Below are 25,703 nucleotides of genomic sequence, written 5' to 3'. Positions count from 1 at the left end.
CTATCATCTGATCCATCAGTTAACATTTTGAGATGAAACTGTAATGGAGACCTAAGTTAGACTCATTGAGCAAAATGTTCATTGGAATGAAGGGATAACTCAACCATATCATAGCTTTCAAACCAACCTTTGTTTAGTGAAATAGTTCCTCACTGAAAGGTACATGCATCAGGGGAAGGTCTCATTTGCAGCCCATTACCCAATAACTGCTTAAGTACACAAGGGAAAACAAATATGTTCTGCAGTGTTACAAATCAAGAAAATGATGTAAAGTGACTAGCGTATATGTGACATTGGACCAAAGAATGTTACAGCATACATTGACATTGGACCAAAGAATGTTACAGCATACATGTGACATTGGACCAAAGAATGTTAAAGAACTCATCAAAAGTATATGCAACAAAAAAAAAGGGTTGTTATTTTCTTGGATGAAATTATAAAGTAGAATAGATTAATTCTTAACACATTTTTAACATCTGTTTTATGCAGTAACAGGTATTAAACAAAGAACTCTGAAAATGTAATTTTTTCCAAAGTGATTCTTCTTAGAAACTGCCTCTATGCTATATATATGCCTAATGCTATATTGCATAACTACAATATTTTGTATACAGAACGTATATTCACAGTTTTAAGGTAATTAACATTGTTTTGAGAAAATAAATCATTGTTACTTTTTTTATAGTGCTACTTTCATGCTAATAGCATGCTCAGAGCGCTATGGTCCAAATCTCATTTCATTCTCAGGGGGTGGGGTGGGGTGGTATTTGGGAGAAGGTTTTCCGTGCTGCCTTTAGGTGCTTAATAAACACAACTCTGCCCGAGTCAAGTGTCAAACTTCGAGCCCCCTTCATAGGTAGCCAAGCCATGTTCAAGCATACTTAGCCCCTCGGCCATGCTTCCCACTAACTTAAATACCATTCAAACATTTTATCACTTTAAAACAATAAAAATAAATCCACTTTAAACAATATGAAAAACAAAAGAGTCAAAATTTGAAAGCTATTATTAAAAAAAAAAAAGTAGACCTAACAAGTATAACTGACAAGTTGGCCAAATAGTAATTACTTCGCTTCTAAATGAGGTTTTGAGTTAGAATCCATAGAAAAGCTTGGGTTTTAAACAAAACATTTTTCTAACATGGGTACCCAAGTTTAAAAAGCTTTAATAGGCTCATGAAATTAGCTAAAGGAAAACAGTTGCTTGTGCCAACAAGATACCCACTACACTGTGTAGCAGTAAGGTCAATCTAACAGATTTATAAAGGGTCTTGGTGAACAGTGTCAACTACACCAAGTCAAATTTTAGCATCATCATATTAGACACAGCTGCAGATAAAACATTTCTGTTATCTCATTAGATAAGACCCACATGTTCTAAGTGTCAATATACTCCAGACTACTTTGACAAAAAGCCCATAAAATATTCAAATAACAATCTTAAATGAAAAAGGTTACTTACTTAAACAGGAAAAAATAATCAAATAACAATCTTAAATGAAAAAGGCTACTTCAACAGTAAAAAATATTCAAAGACTGCTGGTGTTTTTTTTTTTACTTCCATAATTTATCATAATTCTGGAATGGAACAAGAACCAATGAATCAAAGGCCAAGAAGGATAAAGTAAAACAAAATGTGATGCTTCAGGCTCAACTTTAAAAAGGCCATTAGCCTGTCATTAACTCTTTCTCTCCGTAATTATTTACCACAATCTGGTGGAATCAACACGGGTATCGTCAGTTAGGAGAGAAAGAGTTAATATCACAGTAACCTTTAACTGTATAAATTATTCATTACATTACCTTTGAAGCTATTTTGATCTGTAACGAAATAAATCGCTCTTCTCTTGAAATGTATTTTTGCCCTAACAAATATTTGAAATCTATGAAGATGTAAACCTAGAACAATTATAAAATACTTCATGCAAAACAACAACAATTTCTTGAATGACTGCTTTAAGGCACAACTGAAGTGACTCCAAGTAGCTTTGTGTCAGCATATGTTCCTGTTACTTTGGCACTTTTGAATTTCATGAATATCAACCAAAAAAAATAGTCATATGAAGTGATTTTGTTTAGATCAATCATTTTACAAGACTTTAAAAATATTTTATAACAACCAAAGTATAAAAGTGGATAAAACATATATAAAAGTTGTTTTGTTTTTTTAAACAAGATTTCCGAAGATAAATAAGAAATTCGTTTTAAAAAGTAAAGCCTTCTTTGAAGAAAGATCAAATTTTTAAAATATCTCTTTCTTGGCACTTATAATAAACAAATCAAATCCAATTCAACGATGATGAGCTAAAATTAATGAAGATTAGAAAATATGTTTTCATTTCTTTCTTAAAGAAATGCCAATAATTTTGTCAGTAAAACAATGTCAATGTGACAATGTTTACAAGACAAGGCCATGGAATAAGTTTGAATAAGCTCTTTCTATTATTATAATCTTTTTTGACATGTTGACATTTCAATATTGTTCATCATTACATTTAGAGACAATTTCATTTGTACCAAGCTCTCAAATTTTTTGTGTCAAGTGACTTGTTTTGTCAGACAGCATCACAAATACAATGCACTATCACAAATGTTATGAAACATTATATTATCAAAAATGTTATTTAACAGTACATCACATGTGTTATGAATCATCACATATGTTTTTAAACATCACATCATCACAAATGTTATGAAACATCACAAATGTTGTGAAACATGTCCAAACATAAAATGAGACATGGACCCATAGAATTAAATTGTATTCATAAAATAAGTTCTCTCAAATTACCTTTATATTGTAGCAAACAAAATGTGAAACCAGATGATTAGTTACATAGTTACATTTTAGAATAGGCACTGACAATAGTTTGCCTAAAAAAAATAAAAAAAAAACACTTTAAAATTATTTTTTGTATGCATACAAAACAAGTCCTTCTTATAAGCCAAGATGTTTTAAATTATTATTTTTAAAAATAACATTTTAAAATAGTTTTCAATAAAGCTAAAAATCATGTTTTCAGCATCAAAATCTTTGTCATAAGTTCATAGTTATTATTGCTAGTTGAATGTTTATAATCACTATTAGGATTAATTTCTAACTAAAGTTTGATTCTAAACATTTTACTTTTAAAAAAGTTTTGATTTCATTTATAAATCATTGAACAAATTAAACAACAAATCACCAAAACCATCAGGAGCCCCCCTTTTCTTTCTGTATAATATTATCCTTGTGTCTAGCTTTAACAAATACTGAAGTTTAATAACTAGTTTGTGAGACATCTTCACAACTGATATCACAGAGTTGAGCTGCCGACTTAGTAAAAAAAATATGAAACAAAACATTAAAGGTATATATATATATATATAAGAGAAAAATGTTGACTTTGTTGAACCTCTATATTTTGTGACTTTGAGCGATTCTGACAAGAGACAGTGAACACAACTTTTATTTGATTCAAGTTACTATCGTCTAGATATCCTCATTTATTTAAATTAATTTTTTAATATAGGAATAAATTTGGTTATATTTTAGGGGTTACATTATTCATGCAGCATTTAGTATCTTTCATCCTCATCACTAAAATCATCATCTGTAAAGATGTCATCATCTGTAAAGATGTCATCATCTGTAAAGTCCTCTTCCTCGGATGATGAGTCATCATACTGGACTGCAGGACGATCAGCAAGAAATACACGAACATTGTTGAACACGAAGGGATGCTGCTGAAAATGAAAGCTGTGGACAAAACATAACATACTTAGCAGCTTCTAAGTGGTCAAAGTACTTTAAAAATTTTGCAAACTCCCTGATCCTCCAACTAAACAAGTTGCCACCCTTTCCTTTTTCTATTGCTGGCCGAAAACCATTGAAATCTTGTTTGAAAGAAAAGTCAAGAGAACAATCTAGCTCTGAAACTAAACCTCTCATTTCTTTGCCTTCATAACAATGAAGTACTTGGAAAATATTAAACGATCAAATGCACATTACCAATAAAAAAAAAAAAGAAAAAACAAACCGCATTTAGATTTTTAAAAAGTATGATAATAAGTTATTGACATTAATAATTCCTTTTTACAATTCCATTTTTAAAGTGAACGGAACAAAAGGAAATTGTTGCTAAACAATTCCTCTTATCAAGTTACAAGCTATTCATGGGTATAAAAAGGTGTTTGTTCACATGGATTTCAAAAATGGCTTATAAGATTTTCATAGAAATTTGACAGTTTATTTATAGCTTTGGGAAGTCTGGTTCCACTCATAATTTGTCAAATTATAATTTACGTGTAAAGAAATTAGGTCTGAAGGTCAAGACAACCTATATCTTAAACACACATACATCACTGGATTTCCACATGCGTTCATTATCTAACTAAATAGACATTCAGGAACATTTTGAGCACTGTCTTCTAAGTCTGGATCTAAATAAAAGGCCTATCACCAAACTAGAATCTAGCCTAGACTACTGTATTTTATGTTGCCATGTCTGGATCTATATCACCAAACTAGAATTTGATATACTCTGAGTATATTTTACATGCATGATAATCCATTAGTTATTAAGATCAAAGTAATTGCTTTTACAAAGAGTCATCAGCTTGATAAAGGAAGAATTGTTGTTTCAAAAAAGTATTTTTCATATGTGATATTTGACTCACTAGAACTAAAATACTTTATTAAATTGATGTGGAGACTAGCAAAAAACTGGAATAGAAAAATAGTGCTGACTGGCTGTGTACTATGACAGGTTGAGTCTAAACTGTGCTGGCATACAAGAGGTTAAGGCCAGGACAAAATAATTTTTATTACTTAATAAACTTGTCAAAGCAACAAGAATTGAAATGAAAAATCTATAGATCTCATAACTGAAACATTGAAACTAATGTTTATTTTAAAAAATGTTCTGTGTGGTAAAATTAGAGGTGTACAAATTATGTCACCCTCTCTAGGCGTACAAATTAAATTATAAGTCTCAAAGTCAAAACAGAACACTCTTTTTCCTTGGCACATTCTGCAAAAGAGCTGGCTAGAAGAAGAATTCTCAATGTTAAAGTTTCTGTTGTTTAAAATAAAAAGGTATAAGATTTTAATTTCCAAAGCATAACCAAAGACTTAAGCTTATTAGATCTAATACAACATTGAGGAGAAATGATGCTGACATTTCATTTTTTTTTGCTATTATAATTATTTCAGGTACTAGTATACAAAAAGTACTGCAGTAATTAAAAAAATACTAACCTAATTATTTCTCAAAGCCAATACAAAAATACTGATCTAATTATTTCTTAAATAGTATGATGCAAGATATCAAGAGAAAATGTGTTCAACAGCTTTGGTTCATTGATTCAAATATTTCCAGCATTAAATCAAACCCTAACCTTTCAGCATGAACTAATATATACTTCCGATGTTTTCTTTGCAAATCTATCAGTTATACTTAATTCCATACCTTCTTTTTTTCTTCTTTGAATTGCTTTTGCATAGTATATATTTCATGCTTATAGCATGCTCAGTGCGCTATATACCTGTGGGGTATCTGGGAAACACAATCACAACTCAGCTTGAGTCAGAATTCAAGCTTGAACCCCCATTTATAGATAACCAAGCAGTTTGTGTGTGTGTGTCCATCAATAAACAGTTAAAGTGTTTTAATAATATCAGTTGCAACATTGATCTGTCTCAGATCAATATGACAATGCTAATCTGTTGTGCTCATTATTAAAAGATAATATCATTAGTGAGAGAAATCTTTACAGTCCAATCTAGTCCATTGGACCATTGTTTATTTTGATCAAAACCTTAGGGACCCCAACATTCTTGAAATACATGAGGAATATTAATGTAAAAATAATAATTTAATTTATATAGTGCTGTTAACAAACTTGTTTGCAGCCTCTTCTCAACTGGTGTCTCTAAGTAAACAGCTTGCCACCCAATTGACACATAGCAAGGGAGAATTAAAGTCTAAGTTGGTTATAATAAATTAATATTTAAAAAGTTGACTCAAGGTGCATTGAGGACATAACAGACAATATAAGAAAAAAAACCCACTAAAAACTGCAAAGTTAACAAGAAATACATAAAAAATACTTTAAAAAACAACAACAATATTAAGAGTAATTGTATCAATTAGTTTGGATCAACCATGTAATAAAATTTGTAACAGATCTAGACTAACAAAATAAATCTGTGCAATTAGAAATATTTTTACTAATTGTTTTTGTTTAGAGCTATTTCATGCTTTTAACTTTCTCAAAGTCCATGGTGTGCAGGCCTCTCTGAGGAACATATAGAATGATTAGTGCACTGAGGCCATTTCATTATTATAGATGCACTGATGATGAAGTGTGGCCACCTCCTAAAAATTTCTTTCACTCACTAGGAGTCACACTGACTGTCTGTGCAGAGCTGAATTCATTGCAGCTTAGTGACTGCCATTAGGTAAACCCAACACAGCATAGCAGTGGAGGGTGGGTGGGTTAGTATGAATGGCAAAGCTAGATTCTTTTTTTTTTCTTTTTTTACTGTATAATCAAATATTCTCTGCTCTGGCAAAATCTAAACAGCTGCAGATACAAAGCCATTCTATGGCTGACCAATGTGTGTGTCAAAATACTATGAAAACTCCAAGCTATCTGAATAAAGGGTACCTGACAGTTCCTAATGTTAAGAGAACCTCTATACTCCACTTTTGTAATACTGCTTCTAGTGCCAATTTTAATGACTTTTGGCTTATCCTTGTTCCATTTGTGTTTAGTCAGGTAGGAATCAAACATGGCAGAAAATCTAGCCAACTTAAATCTCATTATTATAAATTTGTGGATGAAAGTAATGCACACTGTTCTTAGGATGCCATCATTCATCTTGACAGTTCTTCACTAAAGGATGTGGTCTATTGAAGCTCTCAGTTTTATTTGCAAGAAGATGATCAAAAAGATTTGTGCAGCTTTAAGTGTGACTAGCTTGGTACATGTCTCTCTTTCATCACTCAAAACATTCATAACATAAAATAAATCCTGAACTAGTCTATGTCACATTGAGCCTGATTATAATACAGAACTAGACTTGCAAACAACACTGAATATTCTACACCAAAATACAGCAGCTTGGCTGCAAGAAACACTTAATGAGTCCTGTACTAAAATACAGTATACAATATTTTTTCTGCAAACAAAAAAAAAAAATAATAAGGGATTTATTAAAAAAATTTTAAAATTTTTATTTTCTTTTTTGTTTCAATTTTCAACAAAATGTTATATGGTATCAGATGTGAAAGCTCAACAAAGGTATTAAAAACATTTTAGAAGTGTCAGGATGAATTTTAATAGTCAACAACAAGTTTTGAAAACATAGCACTAACTCACTTGTATCTTGACCTTCTTTTTGGTTTCTTGGCTGAAAACAAACAAATAACTTAAAATTAAATTAAAACAAATTAAAAACAACAACAGCATTATTTAAAATACAAAAAGATGAATAAAATGTTCAATAGATTAAATTTGTACATGCTGTTTTTTTAGAAGGTCATTATCTAAACAATAAACAAAAATTCAAAACATTTGGTGAGAGCTGATTTTAAAAATAAAAAAAACAACTCTTAAAAGGGTTAAAGGTCAGTTAGGTTGTAGCTTATTCTCTAAAACTACTAAGAGAGTAAATTGTAAGAAATTCATGACCTTTAAACCTACTGTTGCCCAGTGTTCTATTATGAAAACATCATTTATAAGTGAGTACTGCCCAGTGCTCTATTATGAAAACATCATTCATAAGTGAGTAATTGATATTTTTATTGCTCAAGGCCCTTGCTGGAATTTTCAACACACATTCACTCCCTGGAGGACTTTGTTATTATGACTTGCACAGAGTCAGTAACTCTGTTTTTGCTAATGGTAAGCTAGAATCAGGTCAAAAAGTGTAAAATTTTTTAAGCACATTGCTGAACCACTTACCATTCAAGGCATTTTAATCGGCTGCACTTAGTTGTACAGTTGTATAGTATTTTTTTAATATAATTATTTATCATGTACTATTAATAAATAAATTAGTTATAAACTACTAATTGCACATTTCATCATTAGAACACCAGACAACAAACTTGACATTAGAATCAAAGTATTTTTCCTATTTCTGTGGAAAATGTCTTTTAAAAGTTTTGGATTGCTACCTATACATACAATTTTAATTGTTAGACAATACTGAAGCAAGTGCCATGGCTACCCTAAAATGCTATGTGGCCTTCACATGGACGTGGGAGATGAAGACAGTGGAACACTAAGTCATTTGCCAATTCTTTGCTACCTGCTCCAGCATATCATAGTCAAAACAGCAGTGACTGGGTCTCTGAGGCAAATGATCCCAGCAGATCAAAGTCAAAACAGCAGTGACTGGGTCTCTGAGGCTAATGAGATGACTAGCCTAATAATGAACTTCGTAACCTCTGAGCAACTCAAGAACCACGGGTTCATTGGAACAATATGGAATGATACAGTTAGAAGAGACTGTTCCACTGAGAGCTTATCATCATAATCAGAAGTAAAGTTAAAGAATCAAAATAAATGCACCGTTGATTACCATATTACTAATAAAGGCAATACAGTCAGCATGATAACAGTGTTGTTACAAATTTCCCTCAAGATGTTAAAATAGACCAAAAAAAACTGAATCAACTTTCCCAGAAACTATAAACAAGATTAAAGTATAGCAACATGAAAATTTAACCATAGATAAGAGCTGATGAAAACATTTTTTAGTATCAGGTATTAATGCCCTGTGAGGTCATGTGCTGCTGATCATATTTAGGAGAACATGAAAGCAAGAGTTAGTCCTAGTTCAACAAGGAAAGTTTATGTGATGTGCTCAGTGTCCGACAGACTACACATTGTGAGAAAAACGTTCAAAATCTTCTTCCTTATATTTTCCTATGTGACATAAGTTACTTTCATTAAAAACTGTAACCTTCAAAAAGAAATAAGTTTATATTTCTAGAAAAGGATGAACTAAAATATAATAGATCTAATGTGGCATACCTGAACTACAAATTTATTTGTTCACATTGCAAACTGAAAGAAAGATGTCACACTTTTGTAGACAGTTCAAGGTCCTTCACAAAATGTAGGACAGTTTGGCTAGACCCAAATTAAATCACATGTCACGCCACATAAAAAAGAAAAAAATGCCAGACAAACCTTGAAAGAAAATTATTTCAAGGTTACAGCAGAAAAATATAATTTGATATAGGTCAAGGAAAAAGAAGACAAATAAAAAATAAAATAAAAGCCAAGTTGAAGGTTATTGGGATGGCATAATGTGACATAATGATTCTAGAAGATTCTATGAAAATGGTATAAAAGACGAGAGAGAGAGAGAGAGAGAGAGAGAGAGAGAGAATATGAGTTATTTATTTTTAGAAAGTTAGATCTAGATGTCGGTAGTTTAAAGTAAAAAGTTGATTTCATCATTCTGGTCTCCTGGATCTACCTTGTACATGAGCTGAACGTATATTCTTTCATGTTTGAGCTTAAAAGCATTAAACTCAAGAAAAGTATATCAGCACTGTGTCACTTCAATGTTTCTTAAAATAGTTTTGAACTATTACAGACCTGCCTACCAAAAAAAGTCCAAATGCGTAACACTTACGGTCAAAATGCGTATTTTGGAACCAGAATGCGTAACACTTACGTGATCCTCTATTTTGTCATATATATATATATATAAATATATATTATATATATATATATATATATATATATATATATATATATATATATAATATTAGATGTCATGATTAGATCTACAATCTAAATCTAGATCAATAGAGATGATATCTAGACTAGATCTGGATCTATGTCTATATAATGAATATAATCTACTCTAGATCTGGGCTCAAAAGTGTTACCGATGCCGTGGATCCGCTAGATCCAAACTTTCGTAGGCCTACCTTCATACTTGATCTATTCTATACTAAGACTAAGAATCTAGTCTAGATCTAGACTAGATGATAGTAGATGTTATCGATCTAGATCTAGTCAATCTAAATTCTAAATCATACTAGATCTATAACTAGTTTGTAGGGTAATGTAGAGAATCATAACGTAATGACTAGCTAGACTCGAGCTAGATCTATTCCTGTATAACAAGTTATCTAGATTCTAGATCTAGAATCCTGATCTAGATCTAGACTAGATATCTACAATGTCACTCAATGTGTTTTTAATCGATAGCTGTTCGATTTTTTTTTCTATACAAATGAATATAAGAATCAGGAATGCACCAACATAATTAATTTCTACTCATGAACTTACAAAAAAAAAAAAGTCACGTTGGTCAGCTAACTGACAGTACCAACCTGGTACCAACCCGCCACTCCCTCACTCTCGCGTTCTTTATTTCTAGACATCTAATTGTTAAGTACCAATCAACGTATAGATCTGGGCACATTGTGTTCACCCCACCTTTTCTGTTTCGCCCCTCTCCCCACAGGTGGGCTTAGCGTGACCTCGGTGACCGCTTGTAAGCTAGTCTAGAGAGGAGAAAAAAAAAGCATACGAAATGCGTAACGCGACGGGTTAAATGCGTATTTGCGTACTGGCGGTCATTTTTGGGAGATTTTGCGTAACGAATACGCATTTTGCGTAACGGTAGGCAGGTCTGCTATTATAATGGCACCTCCGCAAATGTCAGATGTATTTGCAGAAAATACAAAGCAAGTCTTTCTTCAATTAAAAATCATGACAAAAGAGTTGGACAGTGTGAAAAAAAGTGACAGTGAAGAAAGTATTCAATATCATAGCTATGGAGACAGAAATAACATTCATATAAACTTTTTCCTGTGATGCTTAAAATCTCATCATTAAATCCTTTTGGGTACTTGCTGCAACACTGTTTCTAAATTATTTCTCCCCATGCAAGGATTCAAATACCCTTATCTGATGGTAAAAGCTATTAACTCATATTGTGATCATCTAGGTCATGAAAGTCTAAAACTAAAAGAGAGCATTAACGTGAACTATTGAAACCAAATTCATCTTAAAAAAAAGTAAAGTTCCCCTTTCAGACATTACGATCTATAGGGCAGATGATGTAAATGCCATCTGTTTCTGTGGCCCACGGTTAACGAGTGTGTCATGTAGCCAGCACAACAACCGACCACCTTTATTTTTTATCCAACTAATGCCAGATACCCATTAGAGCTGTGTGGATTCAGACGCGCCAAAAGATCCTGAAAATGCAAATCCCAGTCAACACCAGGATTCGAACCCAGAACCCCTATTCACAAGCAAAGCGCTACCACTTAACCAATGCACCTCCAAATTTATCTTAATATCTGAATTTATTTAGAGTGAAAACTTTAGTCATGAAATAAAAAAGTATGGAAGGGAATCCTTGGATTAAAAATATAATGGCACATTGCAAATGTGAACTGTTGAGTAAAGTCACCTTTGAGATGCTGAAGTCCTTAGTGTAGGTGAAATCAAGTGAATTAGATTTTTAAGTTTGCTACTAGACATAGTCTCTATTATTAAGTTATTTCCTACCCTATCACTCACGTTTTTTTATCATTTCGTTAAAGTCTTTCTTTAACTCCAAGTTGGCAGCCTCAGGGTGGTCTTTAATGTACTGAGCCTTGGCTTTAACAATAGCTTCTTGAATGTCCTTTTGATGTATGGCCTCAGGATTAGTATTAGCACATCTGGTCAAAGGAACATCATAAGCTCAAGGATGAAATTTTACATTATGAGTATTAAAAAGTACTAAGAGAATATATAAACTGCCTACTATAAAACAAAGTATACACATCAATAAAACCGAATCAAAGCAAATTAAAATATTTTGTATACTTCTGAGTTAAAAAAACAACACTATCTCAAAACATTTATGTGATCAATGTACATTACTAGCTGATGCCTCAATTTCAAAAGTCCATCCTATTGTGCCAAAAAAGTATATTATTAAATAAATATAAGAGTTATGATTAAGTTATAGAAATTTCTGTATTTAAAATACCTACACATTGTGAAAGATTACAAACCTTTTTGACTGCCCATTGTCTTATCACACACACAAATATTTATACATTTCATTCTTACCAACACTAGACATAAACATGGAAGAAATAACAAAAGAAGAAATAAGGAATGCACTCAAACAAATGAAGACAGGTAAAGCAGCTGGAATTGACAACATACCACCCGAAGTCCTAAAAGAAGGAGGAAGTGAAATAGTTGACCAAATGCACAAACTATTCAACAAAATTTGGTTAACAGAAACACCTCCGGGTGAGTGGAAAAAGGGCTTGCTTATAAAAATACCAAAGAGTGGAGATCTATCACAATGTGAGAAATGGCGAGGCATAACTTTGTTGTCAGTACCAAGCAAGATTTTTAGCAGAATCCTACTAAACAGAATAAAGGGAGCATGTGATGAACACCTAAGGGAAGAACAGGCCGGATTCAGAAAAGGGAGATCTTGTGCTGACCAAATAGCTACACTCAGGATAATTGTAGAACAATGTGTCGAATGGCAATCTCCTCTCTATGCAACTTTTGTTGACTTTGAAAAAGCTTTTGATAGTGTCGACAGAGAATCTATCTGGACTGTAATGAGACATTATGGGATCCCCAATAAAATAATAACCATAATCAAGAACCTTTATGATGGTTTCACCTGCCAAGTAACCCACTGTGGCAAGCTGTCAGAGGAATTTCCAGTCACAACAGGAGTCAAACAGGGATGTCTTCTTTCACCACTCCTGTTCCTTCTAGTACTGGATTGGGTCACAAAAGAAGCCTACTCTAACGCAGGGAAAGGAATCCAATGGACTCTCACACAAAAGCTGGAAGATCTGGAATTCGCTGACGACATAGCCCTATTATCACACAGACTACAGGATATGCAAGAAAAGGTCACAGCTTTAAGCGAAGTAGGAAAAAGAGTAGGCCTCAAAATAAACCACCAAAAAACTAAAGTACTTAAAGTAAACAATAAACAAAGTGGAGACATAGTATTGGATTCTCAGACAATAGACCAAGTAGAAAATTTTATATACCTTGGGAGTGTAGTCAGTATATCAGGTGGAACAGATGAAGACATTAAACGCCAAATAAATCTAGCACGTCAGACATTTACACAGCTAAAACCAACCTGGAAATCTCCTTACATCTCAAACAAGACTAAACTAAGAATCTTTAACTCTAATGTCAAGGCTGTCCTACTGTATGGTTCTGAAACATGGAGAACAACTGAAGCCACAACAAAAAAAAATACAGACCTTCATCAACAGATGCCTGAGAAATATCCTAAAAATACACTGGTATGACAAAGTAGAAAACACCAAACTGTGGGAGATGAGTGGACAGAAAAATATAGAAGTGCAGATCTTAGAGAGGAAGTGGAGATGGATTGGTCACACCCTTAGAAAAGATACCAGCAACAGAGCTAGGCAGGCCTTAGAGTGGAACCCCCAGGGAACAAGACGCAGAGGAAGACCAAGAAGAACATGGCGACGCAGTGTACTTGAAGAAGCAGAGAAGACCGGGAAGAGCTGGGACACCATCAAAAAGCTAGCAAGAGACCGTGGAGAGTGGCGTGTTTTTGTCGAGGCCCTATGTTCCATGAGGAACTCAAAGGAGTGATGATGATGATTCTTACTTTCTGGAATGACACTCTTATCCTCAATTTGAAATTGCCATTTTTTCAGATGGACACTGCCTTTGTTGATGCTTTAAAACTCATTTTTATTTCCTTTTTCATATGTTTTTAATTGCTTAAACTTCATCTTGATAAGTTTTCTTCTCCAAATTGTTTGGAATCCCAAGTTTAAAGTTTCTTCTTTTTTAAAACATGCTTTTTCTAATGTTACATTGGATAATGATTTCCATTATAAGTTTTTTTAAAGGTTTTTTTAAAGTTTTTAATAAATATGGATAAATATCATATAAAATAATTTTTATTCAATCTGGATAAAATAATTCCTAGATGTAGCCTCTAGATCTAAATATTTTGTCCAAAGTGGTTAAGTTTTCCTTTTTAATTTCATAATCCAAAACTAAAATCCCTTTTGGTCATATAAGCCTTAATGAATATAAAAGGGGCATGCATTTGCTTTTAGTTCTATACCAATTATAACATTTTCCATTAACAAATAAAAAAGTTGAAGTTCAAACATAACATTGTAGTGCGGGAGGAGTGCCAAGTAAATAATTCCATCAGAACATGAAAGATAATTAGAAAGAGAAAGAGTTACATTTTTAAATTCAAAATGCCAAAAACAAGAACTAATAATAATAATAATAAGGCTTGTCTTCGAGCCCGAAGATTAATGAGGAATGCAGTAAAACAAGAGAAATACAAAATAAAATTACTTACTGTGGACCTCTAAAGTGGTCATAATCAATATCCTTGGCCTTACATGCATAGCAACTTGTAGCACCACAGATACAAGTCATTTTGTTGCAGCCTGTTTCTTTGATGAATTTCTTGCCACACCTGTGGCACTTCCTCATCACTGCTTCAGAGATCTGATTTTCAATGTATGTTCTCATGTCTGTTTCTGCTTTTTTCTCCACCTCGTTGCATCGCAAAGGAATGTGATTTGGTTCCTGGCACAACCTTCAGGAAGGCACAAATTAAAAGTTGATAAAAAAAAAAAACTTAATAAAAATACATAACCGATCATTTGAGTTATGAGAAGCTACTGTATATCATAATATACAAATGAACTCAAAAATTAATAATAATAAGGCTTGTCTCAAGTCCGAATAGTGTCTTTAGAATCTATACATATAAATTGATATGTTAAAAGTGAAAAAAGTGAACATGTAAAAATGTGTATATATATATGTATATAAAGTAAAGTTCCCCTTTCAGACCTTATGGTCTATAGGGCAGATGATGTAAAGTCATCTGTTTTTGTGGCCTACAGTTAACGATGGTGTCATGTGGCCAGAACAACAACCAACCGCCTTTACTTTTCCCCAACTCTGGCGCGGCAGAGTGAACTTAAGTAAAATTCTTTTAGGAGAGAACAACCTCTAGATGAGTTTATTTTGTAAACCCAATTGTCTGCCTATTAAGAATAACCTTTAAATGTAATTATTTCATATAAAAATCTATCACCTAATTTTTTGTTTTAAAGCTAGGTTTTTATTGAGTCAGCAATGTAGGAATATAAAATATATAAAGCACATTGAAACGTGTCCGCCTGAATGTCCTTTCTAGAATGAAAAAATATTTAACCAATCTTAATGAATTCTGGCATCCTATTATTCCTTAGATTATTATGATATTAGGTTACAAATGAGTCTCCATTTGATGGGTCCTAAATTTAAAACAAAATGACTTTATATGTATTGCCTTTGTTATGACTTTTAGAATCAATGTGTATTTCTGCTGGAATAGATTAAGGGAAAGCCTTAAATGAGATTGAAAAAAACATTCCCGCCTAGTGCAGTCAATGGTTATGCTAATTTTGTAAATCTGTGACTGTGTGTTTGAGTTTCTGGCTAAAATGGAGACAAAAATGTTTTTCTACTTTGGACAGGAGCTCTGGAATTATGTCTCATTATTAATTTTAAGATGATGGAGATGAGACATTTTCAGGCCTTAAATCTAGTGTCTTTTATTAACTTAAAAGGCTTAACACATATGCTTTCAAAATAATGAATTACCTGCAGGATTCTTTCAGACATTCTGGATTTAAACATTTCAAAACTTTGTCTTCAGGATTCGGCATTATCGTAGCAAATGGACAAAAAGGGCAGGTAACTAGATCTGGAATATTAGCCTTCTGCACTTCTTCTTCCTGTATTCGTCTGATAATTTTTGAAAACAAATTACTGGGCAAAATGGTCTGGAGTGTATTCAATGAAATATTTTGATCACAGCCACCAGCAAGACATGGAAATCTAGAAGATAAAAGTAGTTATTGGTTTAAAAGATATAAATTACTGGTAAAGTGTACTCTCATTCTACAACATAGGTGCATGGTTTGCTTAGTGTTGGTTTCAATTTCCTAGCATTTGTTTTCAAATCAATGTTTTGATTTACTCTAATTGTTAACAAGTTAGGCAAAGTTGCTTTCAAGCTGTGGGATTGTTATGTGAGTGAAAGATTGTATGAAAGTAATCTAACCTACTTTGTTTGATTGAAAGCTGAACTTTTTCAGTAGTTTTTCACTCTTGGATCTAGACCAGTTAACAGAAGAGAAAATGCTGAATAGAAATCATGCACTGTCAATCTTACTTGATTTCTATTTACAAAGTGAGAATTAACAATACCCTTGCTTCAGATTAAAAACAGCATCTTGATACTAAACTACTTAATTTGAGCCATGTTGCTATCATGTCAGGAAACGTCTAATTAACTCTGCACCCAAGCGTGCGACTGAGAGATAAATGTAAAACTTAAAGTATGGCCTACACTACTTTCATCTCCCCAAAAGCAGACTCAGTAGATCTGATGACACAGGTTTTACAAAACAAGTGACCCTCAGGACAGCTCGCCAACTCCTCGAATAAGCATTCATCATCAAAACAACAGCAGCATTCATAAATTTGACCATTAAGTTTAGCTTCTTCAACCTTTTGCCTTCTTTCCAACTCTTTCTCTTTTGGATAATCTGCAAGGAAAAAAACATATCACAGTGAGGTTTTGGCCTTAGTTGATATTAACATGCAATAAAGAAATATCCCTAGGGTTAAAATTTATCATACTATTGCTGATCATTAAAATTCTATGATGTTTGAAGTTCTGGAGCAAAAAAAATAAAAATGTCTTTCCACTATGGAAGGAAAATATAAGCAACATGTTATGTAATCAGAGCATAATATGAACAATATACGTACAAACAATTAAAACAGTACTACAACAATATACCACACTTCTCAACAATAGATCTAATCCACTCTCTTACCAAGGGTATGAATTATTCTAAGCTATTCTTCACTAACTCTCTAATCATGTATGAATAGCAGAGGGGGAAAAGTTCTTAATTAGTTTGTTCAAGAATACAAAACAAAACATAAAAGGTATCTTTATGTTTCTCTCAGCTTTTATAGGACATTTAGGTCATTTGAAACTAAACTAATAGGTATAATTGATGACAAAGGCTTAGATAATAACAATGAGCAAACAGATGCCAATTTATTAGACCTCTCAATGGCACAAGTTCTCAAACTGGGGTTCGCAAGATGATGAAATTAGTATACAATTAAAATAACTTCTATGCTAAAAGCCAAAAGTATCAGTTCAGATATTTTATTTTGAACTGCTTGTCTCTCATAGAGTATGTACATTTCAGTGGTCTAAGCTAAGTTGATTAGCATTTGTGTTTTATGTCCTTACAACATTTGTAAAAATGTGAATGAACAAATCCTTGGATCCTGTTAGAATGTTTTAAAGATATATAGCATTTAATTCACTGTAACATCCATCTTTGTGAGTAGTTAGTCTGAGTTACTGGTTTACCATGAATGAGATAAATACTAAAATGAAACAATACATTATATTCATCAAAGTTCCCATTTTTTGTTTGTGTAGCTCATTTCTCCCCCCCCCCTCAAAGTATTTTAGTACTTTGGGTCATTGTTTATTTGTTCTATACACTAGATGCAGTTAGCTGCATTTAAACTTTTGTGTCCAAACTAATGCTATTAGGTAAATCCTGTTCCTGGCTTTGATATTCTTACCTACAACTTTCTGTTCATTGCGTGTGAACCAGAGTTCATGGTAAAAATACTCGTCAATAACCGCTGGCATAAGTATCTTGTAACGCTTATGTTTCATTTGGAATTTCTTGTGATCATATCTTTGCTCTGGAACAAAAACGTAATGGTTTCATCTCAATCTGTTTTATGTGAGAAAACCAAAACACTTCTTATTCAAGTTTAAAAAGCAATAAAATCAAGGTTACAAAGACAGTTTGTGTGGAAACACAAACTCAAAATCGGTCCCCGAAGTGGTCCACCCAGGTAGGTGAAAAGGCAGGTTTCAATATTTTCTGAAAGAATATCAGAATGAAATTCTATCAAAGACAAATGACATAGAAGAATGGAGAAAGAAGGTTGACAGATCTTGTGTGGTGCCCCAGCAGTCCAAAGGAAAGGTGAAAGTGAATGTGAAGTTAGATGTGAACCTGGCCTAACTGATGTCTTATAATGAATATCTAATTGTTTTGTAAAGGGTCAATCTCTTATTCAAATCCTCAAGAAAAAAAACATTCCGTAAAAAAATGCCATTGTGGGGCATTACAGTTCATGCGATAATATGAATAAATAACTACTTATTAATTGTTGTTTTAAATTATGTCCAACTTATATGTATACTTAATAGATTTTTTTCTCTTTAAAATGTAAAATGTAAATGTAGTAGTTAGTATGACAAAACTTACATACATAACTTAGCACTACAAATATAATTAAAAAAAACAACATTTGCATAAATATGTTAAAAATATAGTAAATGGTCATCTCCACTTCTCAAAAGTCTCCTGTGTTTGTTACTATTAATAGTGAGTAGTTGTAAAAGTCGTGTATTTTTATGAAAAAACTGCTTGCATTTAATAAGTGATTTAAAAAATTACATTTTTCACTTTCAAAAAATAAAAAAGTCGCGGTTGCATCAGAACTTTGAATGGTCTTAAATATTATGGTGTCAGATTTTCACTATCCTTTCTAGTTTACGAGATCTAAAAAACATTTATAGCTGTAAAGAAACTGGGTTTATATGAATGAAAACAGCATGAGCATGGATTGTAATATAAGAAGGGTTCATGGATAGGAAAATATTATTATTCTAATACAAGTTCAACTCATTTAATAGTACAACATTTAATGTTATTTTTCATGTTTCGCTTTCATTTAGAAAGATATTTCGTTTATTTATATTGCAGTGAAACTTACATAAAAGTCAGTTTTTATTCATCTTTAATAAAAAAAATAAATTTGTTAGTATGCACAGATTAATTTTTATTTCTATTTTTAGTTGCATTTTTAACCCTTGAAAAGACTATAAATATAAAGTCATATATTACTTTTACAATATTTATATTATTGTACAATAATCTGAAGACCTAATTTTATTGTGCCATTATTCTGAAGACCTAATATTATCATACTCTTTGACTCCATAACGACACTCCCATCAATCTATTATTGGGGTTTGTGTTTTTTAATGTTGCTCTAAAGATATATATATTATATATATATATACTATAGTCTGTGATCTTGAATAGATTTTTATGAAATAATTAAAGGCCGAATTATTTTTATGACTGTCAAGCATTAGATCTAGTACACAAATGAATGAAAACTGTTTAGAATTTCTTTTCATGTGTAGCATATGTGCACTTTAGTAGTATCATTGACTTCAATATTGTCTTGATAACATTTCTTCAAATCAAAGAGTATAATGAATGAAATGGAAAATGTTGAGAATTTCCAGTCAGGTAGCATAGGCTTTAGTGTATAGCACTTTGTCCCTAATTAAAATGACAGAGATTGGTTGAAATGTGATTAAATATGTTGGCTATGGAATTGTTTATTTTACAAGTCTCATGCACTTTCAAAAATAAAGATGACCTAACCTTCTGCAGGAAGTGAGATGAATGTGGCCAGGATATGAATTACTCACCATCTGACAATAATCTAAAGGGCATATGACTCGACCAGACAACTTAAAACTACAAACTTGATCAGATTATAGTTTAAACTGGGAGGGAGTAGTTTCTAACCAAATTTTAAAATGTAGAAATTCTTCATTTGAAAATTGGTTTATGTTTGCTTGCATTAATTAATAAAATGAAATGTTTCTCTCTCAAGCATGCATTACTAAACAATATTTTCTAGATTCCATTAATGAACCAAAAAAAAAAATCCAGACCTATCCACTATTAACTTACGTATTGGAGTATTTAACACTGTGGCAGCTATTTCTCGATAAGCAGGATACAGATGACTGTTGTGTTTCCGCAAAACACTGTTTATATAACTTGCTTTGACCATTGGGAACTCGTTCTTCAAAAGTATGTCAGCATGAGTCTTGTAAAGATCAGAAACATTTTTGGTGATATTTGAAAATGTTTCAACAGGTTTAGGGAAAATCTGCAAAAATTCTTCAGCTGTCAAGTTCAGATTTTTAACCTTTTGTTTCCTCTGCTTAGCCATGTCCTCTTCTATTAGGTCTTTCAGTTTGGGGTAGTTTTTTTTTTCAAACATTTCTGTCACTAAGATATTAGCTCTGTTGCTCTCTGTCATTGCAGAAAGTCTCTCGTAAATATAGTTAGGATCACAGTCTGGGAAAATCATTTTAAGCCTCTCAAATTCTTCAACAACAGGATCTATGGGGAAAATTATAAAACAATTAATCACAATACTTAGAGTATTATTATTATTTTTTTAATTACAGTTTTATATGTGTGCTTTTAAAAAAAAGCAACTATATAAATTACCTAATGATTAACAATATATAGGAAGATAAAAATGTTTAGTTTTTCATATTACTTGAGAAGCATAACATAGCTAAAGTAACTAGGGATTTTGTTTGATCTTTTGATTTCAAATTATTTATAATGTTAATGTCTCTGGGGGTAACTAAATTAAAGCTTGGTTATTTATAAAAAAAAAAAAATTATTATAGAAATTTAGTTAAATATCTAACCATAATTAGCTCCTTTAGAAATTCCTTCTTTTTTTATTAGTATTATCATGATACTGCATAATTGAAAATTCTTCATAAAAACACTTTGAACTGAATATTTCCAACACACTAGCATTTCTTTATATATCTTCAACAAGAGCCAAGTCGTGATGAAGTATTAAAAGGGTGCCCAACCTTTGGAGGTGCAGGATAACACTTGATATGGCCTGTAGGCTTTAGTTGGGCTACAATGCACTAAGAAATCCGAGACAAACATTTAACATACTAACTAATCCAAACACACTTCAAAAAATTTCATTAGTTAATAACTAAACAAAAAATATGTTATTCAATCAATTCAAAAGAATACCTTCAACAATAGGAATTGTATTGTTTTCTGTCATGTTTTCACTTGTAGATAGATCTGATTTTTGAGTGGCTTTATTTTCTAAAGTCAATATTTCATTAACCACCAGCTGGACCCTGTCCATTTTATTGTAGTAAGCTTCCAGCAAAGCATATATTTCATTTTGATCTCTGCCAGGAAACATTTTAGAGATGCGTCTCATGTCACGGAATAAAGGGTCTTCAGTCAGTATAGAATCTTCTATTGATATAGAACTATTACTACTGACTAGAGGAGCTCTTGTTTCTATTAAAGTGTTATTATTATTCAGCTCATTTTTAAGTTGTGTCATGGCCTTTTCTATCCTTGAGGCAGAAGGTGGAAGAGATTCTAGTATATTATAAACAACATTGGCATCTGCATTAGGGTGTTCAGCAATCAACAATTGAACTTCATCAAAGATATCCATATCTGACTCGGCTTGAAATGTAGGTAAATTATTGGGATCAGAAAGCTTGGAGGCTATCAAATTTAGCCTGTCCTCCTGGTCTCTATGGTCAATCAATAGTTTATTGATGATTCTATAATCAACATCAGCAAAGATGGACAAGATGGTTTTAGCATCTTGAATAATGGAACTAGTTTTATTGAGTCCCTCATTGCCTACTCCACTGAAGGTTTCCTGATTATGCACAGGCATTATTGAGCTGCTGCTATAGCTTTTATTTTTAAAGGCCTCGGCTGTGCTGTTGTAACCATTTTTGCTATAAGTTCTATCTAGTAAGTCCTCAGCACTACTATTACCAAGCCAGCTGCTAGTGCTTTCAGCCATTAGGCCCTCAGTGGTAGTAAGGTTACTATTTTCTTTGTCAAGGCCTCCCATCATCAAAGCATCTGTGATTACACTGGTGTCATTCTGGCTATCACTGCTAAAACCCATTTCTAATGAATCTGGCTCATTCAGAGATAGATCTTGAATGGTGTCACCACTAGCCTGGGAGCCAGGAGACATTGCATGGCCATTATGTATAGATGTGTATAAGTCCTCTTGTGCCACTGCTGCATTGTCTTCATTCGTCAGTAAGTTTTCCCTATGAAAATTTAATTTAGGTCTCTTTGTAGGTGATAGACTGCCAGAAGCATCTGGTGATGAGCTACGTTTGGAACCAGGCTTATTCATTTTATCCACAAGGCCATCCATTTTTCTATAAGAGTAAAGAAAAGTAAAGGATAATTATATACATATATTATATATATTTATCTTCAAATTTAAAAGCATGTCATAGATTAATTGGTTCCTTCTGTTGATTCTTCAGACTTTCAAAAAAAAAAAAGTCAAAAGTGAACCCTAAATATAGTTTAAATAAGATAATAATACAAGCTGCACAATTTTTATTTTTTTAAGCATAAGATCAATGGGACACTTAAAAAGTTAAAAAAAAAATATTTTCATTCAAACAGATACAGGGAAAAAGAATTCTTTGTTGCAGATATATGGCAATAATGTAAAAATGATCAGTCAGTCATTGAACACATGGAAATGAAATGACTCATTTAATTTTTATATAAGGTAGACCTAGTTAGAAACAGAAAAGAAATAAGCAAATTGTGTGCTAAAAAACATCTAGACTAAATGCTTTACAAAGTAAATCTTCTTTTCCTAAGATATATTCTACCTCTTTGAATTAATATTATGAAAAGAGGCCAATGTATTTCAATCAACCCTGTCCTCTTCTTAATTGTATCTCAGGATACTAATAAAAATATATTAGATAAAGTATAAAGGCTAAAGTGATGACTCTTCCATTCAGAATTGTAATGACTTTGATTTTCCAATGTTTTAATAGCTATCCATTTAGTTCAAGTCTCTCCCCCCCCCCCAAACCAAACTAACTTGCTTTGTGGTGTTGAGCCACATTTAACTTTGATCATGCAAGTCATTGAGAAGATTGAGAAGAACAGCTTTCACTCCTTAGTTACACAAAGTGTGTAGATAGAAGAATCTTGGGAATAATTTACTGCAAGAATAATTCCACTAACAACACTCCCCTTGCATCTCATTTCTCTCATTTAATTGCTGGCTGTCTAGATTGAGCTATCCCAGACTCTTAGAAACTAAAGATGCATTTGATAATCCCAGACTCACAGAAAATAAAATTACAGTTGAGAATTAGATTTTACATGTGCAGTTAAAAAGCTATAGTAGCTTGTGAACTATGTTACCTATAGATGTAGATAGATCCGCCCTCCCCAAGCCACCTGGTTGACCAAAAAACGTATTTTAGAGCACGCTTAGATCTAGTATTTGTCACATACACACACACACAAAGGCAACGTATCTATTTATAATACGTATCTATCATGCTATATGTTTGTGACCTAATTAGCGGCTTGACCGTTGGTACTCGATTGATAGCTCCTCCCCTTTCCCCTCAACATTTTTCTTGCTACAGCTTGAACAATGTTTTGGGGCTGTGTTGATGGCCTGCAGGTTTACACCTGTGAGTTGCGCTATCATTGACCCTTTTTTTGTTGTGTGTTAGTCTGATGGCTGCGCTTGGATGGAATCTTGAAATTTAAATTGTTACTTTGCACTGAAAATGTGTAAATGTTGGAAAGTGGAATTATGTAAGAAGAAAACGCAGGAAAGTGGGTGTGGGCAGAATAAGAGAGTGTTTGTGTGTTATTGTTATTATTTTATTCATTTTTGATAACATAATTATCTGCTTCAAAGGACTGTCTGTAGAGCATTATGAGCTTAATGGCAAAAAGAAATAAATAATTTTATAGACCCGGCGCCACATGTCTAAATCCAGAAGCATAACTGACTCTATGTATTTGAGGCTGATGTCACATTTTAATGGTAGATCAATTATTGATGATCTCTTGATACAGTGTCTTGACTGTTCTCCCCCCCCCCCCCCCCACACACTTTTACCTGCGAAAGACATTTTTATTTTAAAATACCATATCTACATTCTATACCTCCCCCTTTCCTTTTATTAATATCTCTTCAAATAGAATGGGGCATCTGAACAAAAAACACCCGACTGGATATGTTTTCATTCCATAATGTACGCAGTAGCGCTATGTCAATAGCATCAAAGTATATGTGTCATAAAATCAAGCTTTTAAAATGGGTACAGTTTGTGCAATATCGATGAGAATCTATTTACTTTAAAAAATATAGCACATTTACGGTAAACCACAAATAGCTGATACAAATTGTAACACATACATAATTTATATCTGTAGTTTGCATTACATTATTTTGAAAAATAACAATTAAAAAAAAATATAATTTAAATAAATACTTTGTCTTCTTTGAGTTCTATCCCTTTGATATTTTTTTAAACATTAAAATGGTGTTCGATTCTTTATGAAGCTGAGATTGCTCACATCCTTGGAACACTCCCTATTGAAACCTATATTTTCATGTTTAGGTAGTAAGGGAAAGATCACACAAATAGTTGCAATTATAGGTTTTGTTGAGCTGAAAATGAAATTAAAAGTATCTAAACTATAAAGAAATGGACGATGCATAATAAGGAATGGACTAGTTTCATCATAATCATCGAATTAAAGGAGAATTTTTAAAAATACAGTGTGGTGTTCAAGAAATACCTTAACATGAAATGTTTGATTGATGTTTACAAGTTACTCTACTTTAAACCTAGGCCAAGACTCTACTGCGTAACCTAGTCTGTCTAAGGCGACTAAGGCCTAAGCCTAAGGCTAAGGGCTTAGCCATGCATATTATATCATAAGTGACATTTAATAAGGCTAATACTTAGTAATACTAATACTAGTAGATTAAGTAGATCTACTGATCTAGATCTAAAATTTGTTTTTATTTTTAACTTCAGTCACTCAGTGAGTCAGTCTATAAATATATAATATAGTGACTAATAGTCGGATTATAGATCTAGATTCTAGATCTATTTAAATATAATATTATTAAAAATGTTTAATATACTATAAAATATAGACAATTTCTATCTAGTAACTTTTGTAAGATATTGAGATATTCTTGTGATAATTACATTTAAATTTACAGTAATCAGTAACTTACACTAGTTACTTACAGACTGAGTCTGAGACTAACAACTAACAGTAACACTGCACAGTACTAACAGTAACACTGTCACTAGATCTAGATCTAGATAGTAACAGATACAGAGTTACAGAGTAAATTTTAATTTACGAAATGATTTGTTGATGTTGCCGTCGGACTAACATTCTTAGTCTAGATTATTTCTAGACTTAACTAGATTCTATAAAACTAGAGTATTAGAGAGAAAAATTCTAGGCTCTAGATCTACAGACTATAGATCTAGATCTAAAAGTCTAAATAAATGGCAATTGCAACTTTTCTGATGTGTTTTCTTTTTAAACGGATGCACCGCATTGATTGAGGGAAAAATAAAACTCCTAGCCTAGATCTAGATCTTACTATATAGGTCTGTGTATTTACAGCTGGTTGTGCTTTGTACATGGACATTGAAATATAGGTCTGTGACTTTACGCTATTCCCAGTCGGCTAAAAGTAAAATTATTTATTTTTTTAAAGTGTTGAGCGGTCTTGAGCCCCTTCATTGTAGGATTTTAGGGGGCCCCTATCATTTCATACTTCAATATAAATGACGTAGCAGGGCCGGCCTTATGCATAGGCAAACTAGACAGCCACATAGGGCCTCCAATTGGTGGGGGCATCGAACAGGGC

General features: G+C 32.5%; 1 protein-coding gene across 5 annotated transcripts; it reads right to left on the bottom strand.

The window, feature by feature from the left end:
* Positions 1 to 1,230: 1,230 nt before the first annotated feature.
* Positions 1,231 to 25,131, bottom strand: LOC106056873 (E3 ubiquitin-protein ligase RNF216-like). 5 transcript variants are annotated; one of them, XM_056024043.1, is made up of 11 exons: positions 25,066 to 25,108; positions 24,295 to 24,473; positions 21,005 to 22,185; positions 19,898 to 20,335; positions 17,688 to 17,813; positions 16,420 to 16,618; positions 15,669 to 15,905; positions 14,368 to 14,610; positions 11,550 to 11,692; positions 7,368 to 7,398; positions 1,231 to 3,741 (listed from the first exon to the last, which is right to left on the bottom strand). In XM_056024043.1, exons 3-11 carry the CDS (start codon positions 22,179 to 22,181, stop codon positions 3,561 to 3,563), a joined length of 2,775 nt encoding a protein of 924 aa, XP_055880018.1. In that variant the 5' UTR covers positions 22,182 to 22,185; positions 24,295 to 24,473; positions 25,066 to 25,108; the 3' UTR covers positions 1,231 to 3,560. The 5 variants fall into 5 exon arrangements, 4 of the variants coding, with proteins under 4 accessions (XP_055880018.1, XP_013069237.2, XP_055880017.1 ...); XR_008776976.1 differs by lacking the exons at positions 24,295 to 24,473; positions 25,066 to 25,108 and adding exons at positions 9,030 to 9,188; positions 24,605 to 24,677 and having other exon boundaries at positions 3,641 to 3,741; XM_013213783.2 differs by lacking the exon at positions 24,295 to 24,473 and having other exon boundaries at positions 25,053 to 25,131.
* Between the last annotated feature and the right edge of the window lie 572 nt (positions 25,132 to 25,703).

The sequence above is a fragment of the Biomphalaria glabrata genome, chromosome 3 (assembly GCF_947242115.1).
Source record: "Biomphalaria glabrata chromosome 3, xgBioGlab47.1, whole genome shotgun sequence".
Classification (NCBI taxonomy): domain Eukaryota; kingdom Metazoa; phylum Mollusca; class Gastropoda; family Planorbidae; genus Biomphalaria; species Biomphalaria glabrata.
The sequence above is the reverse complement of the archived record's forward strand: the minus strand, read 5'-3'. Positions and strand labels throughout refer to the sequence as shown.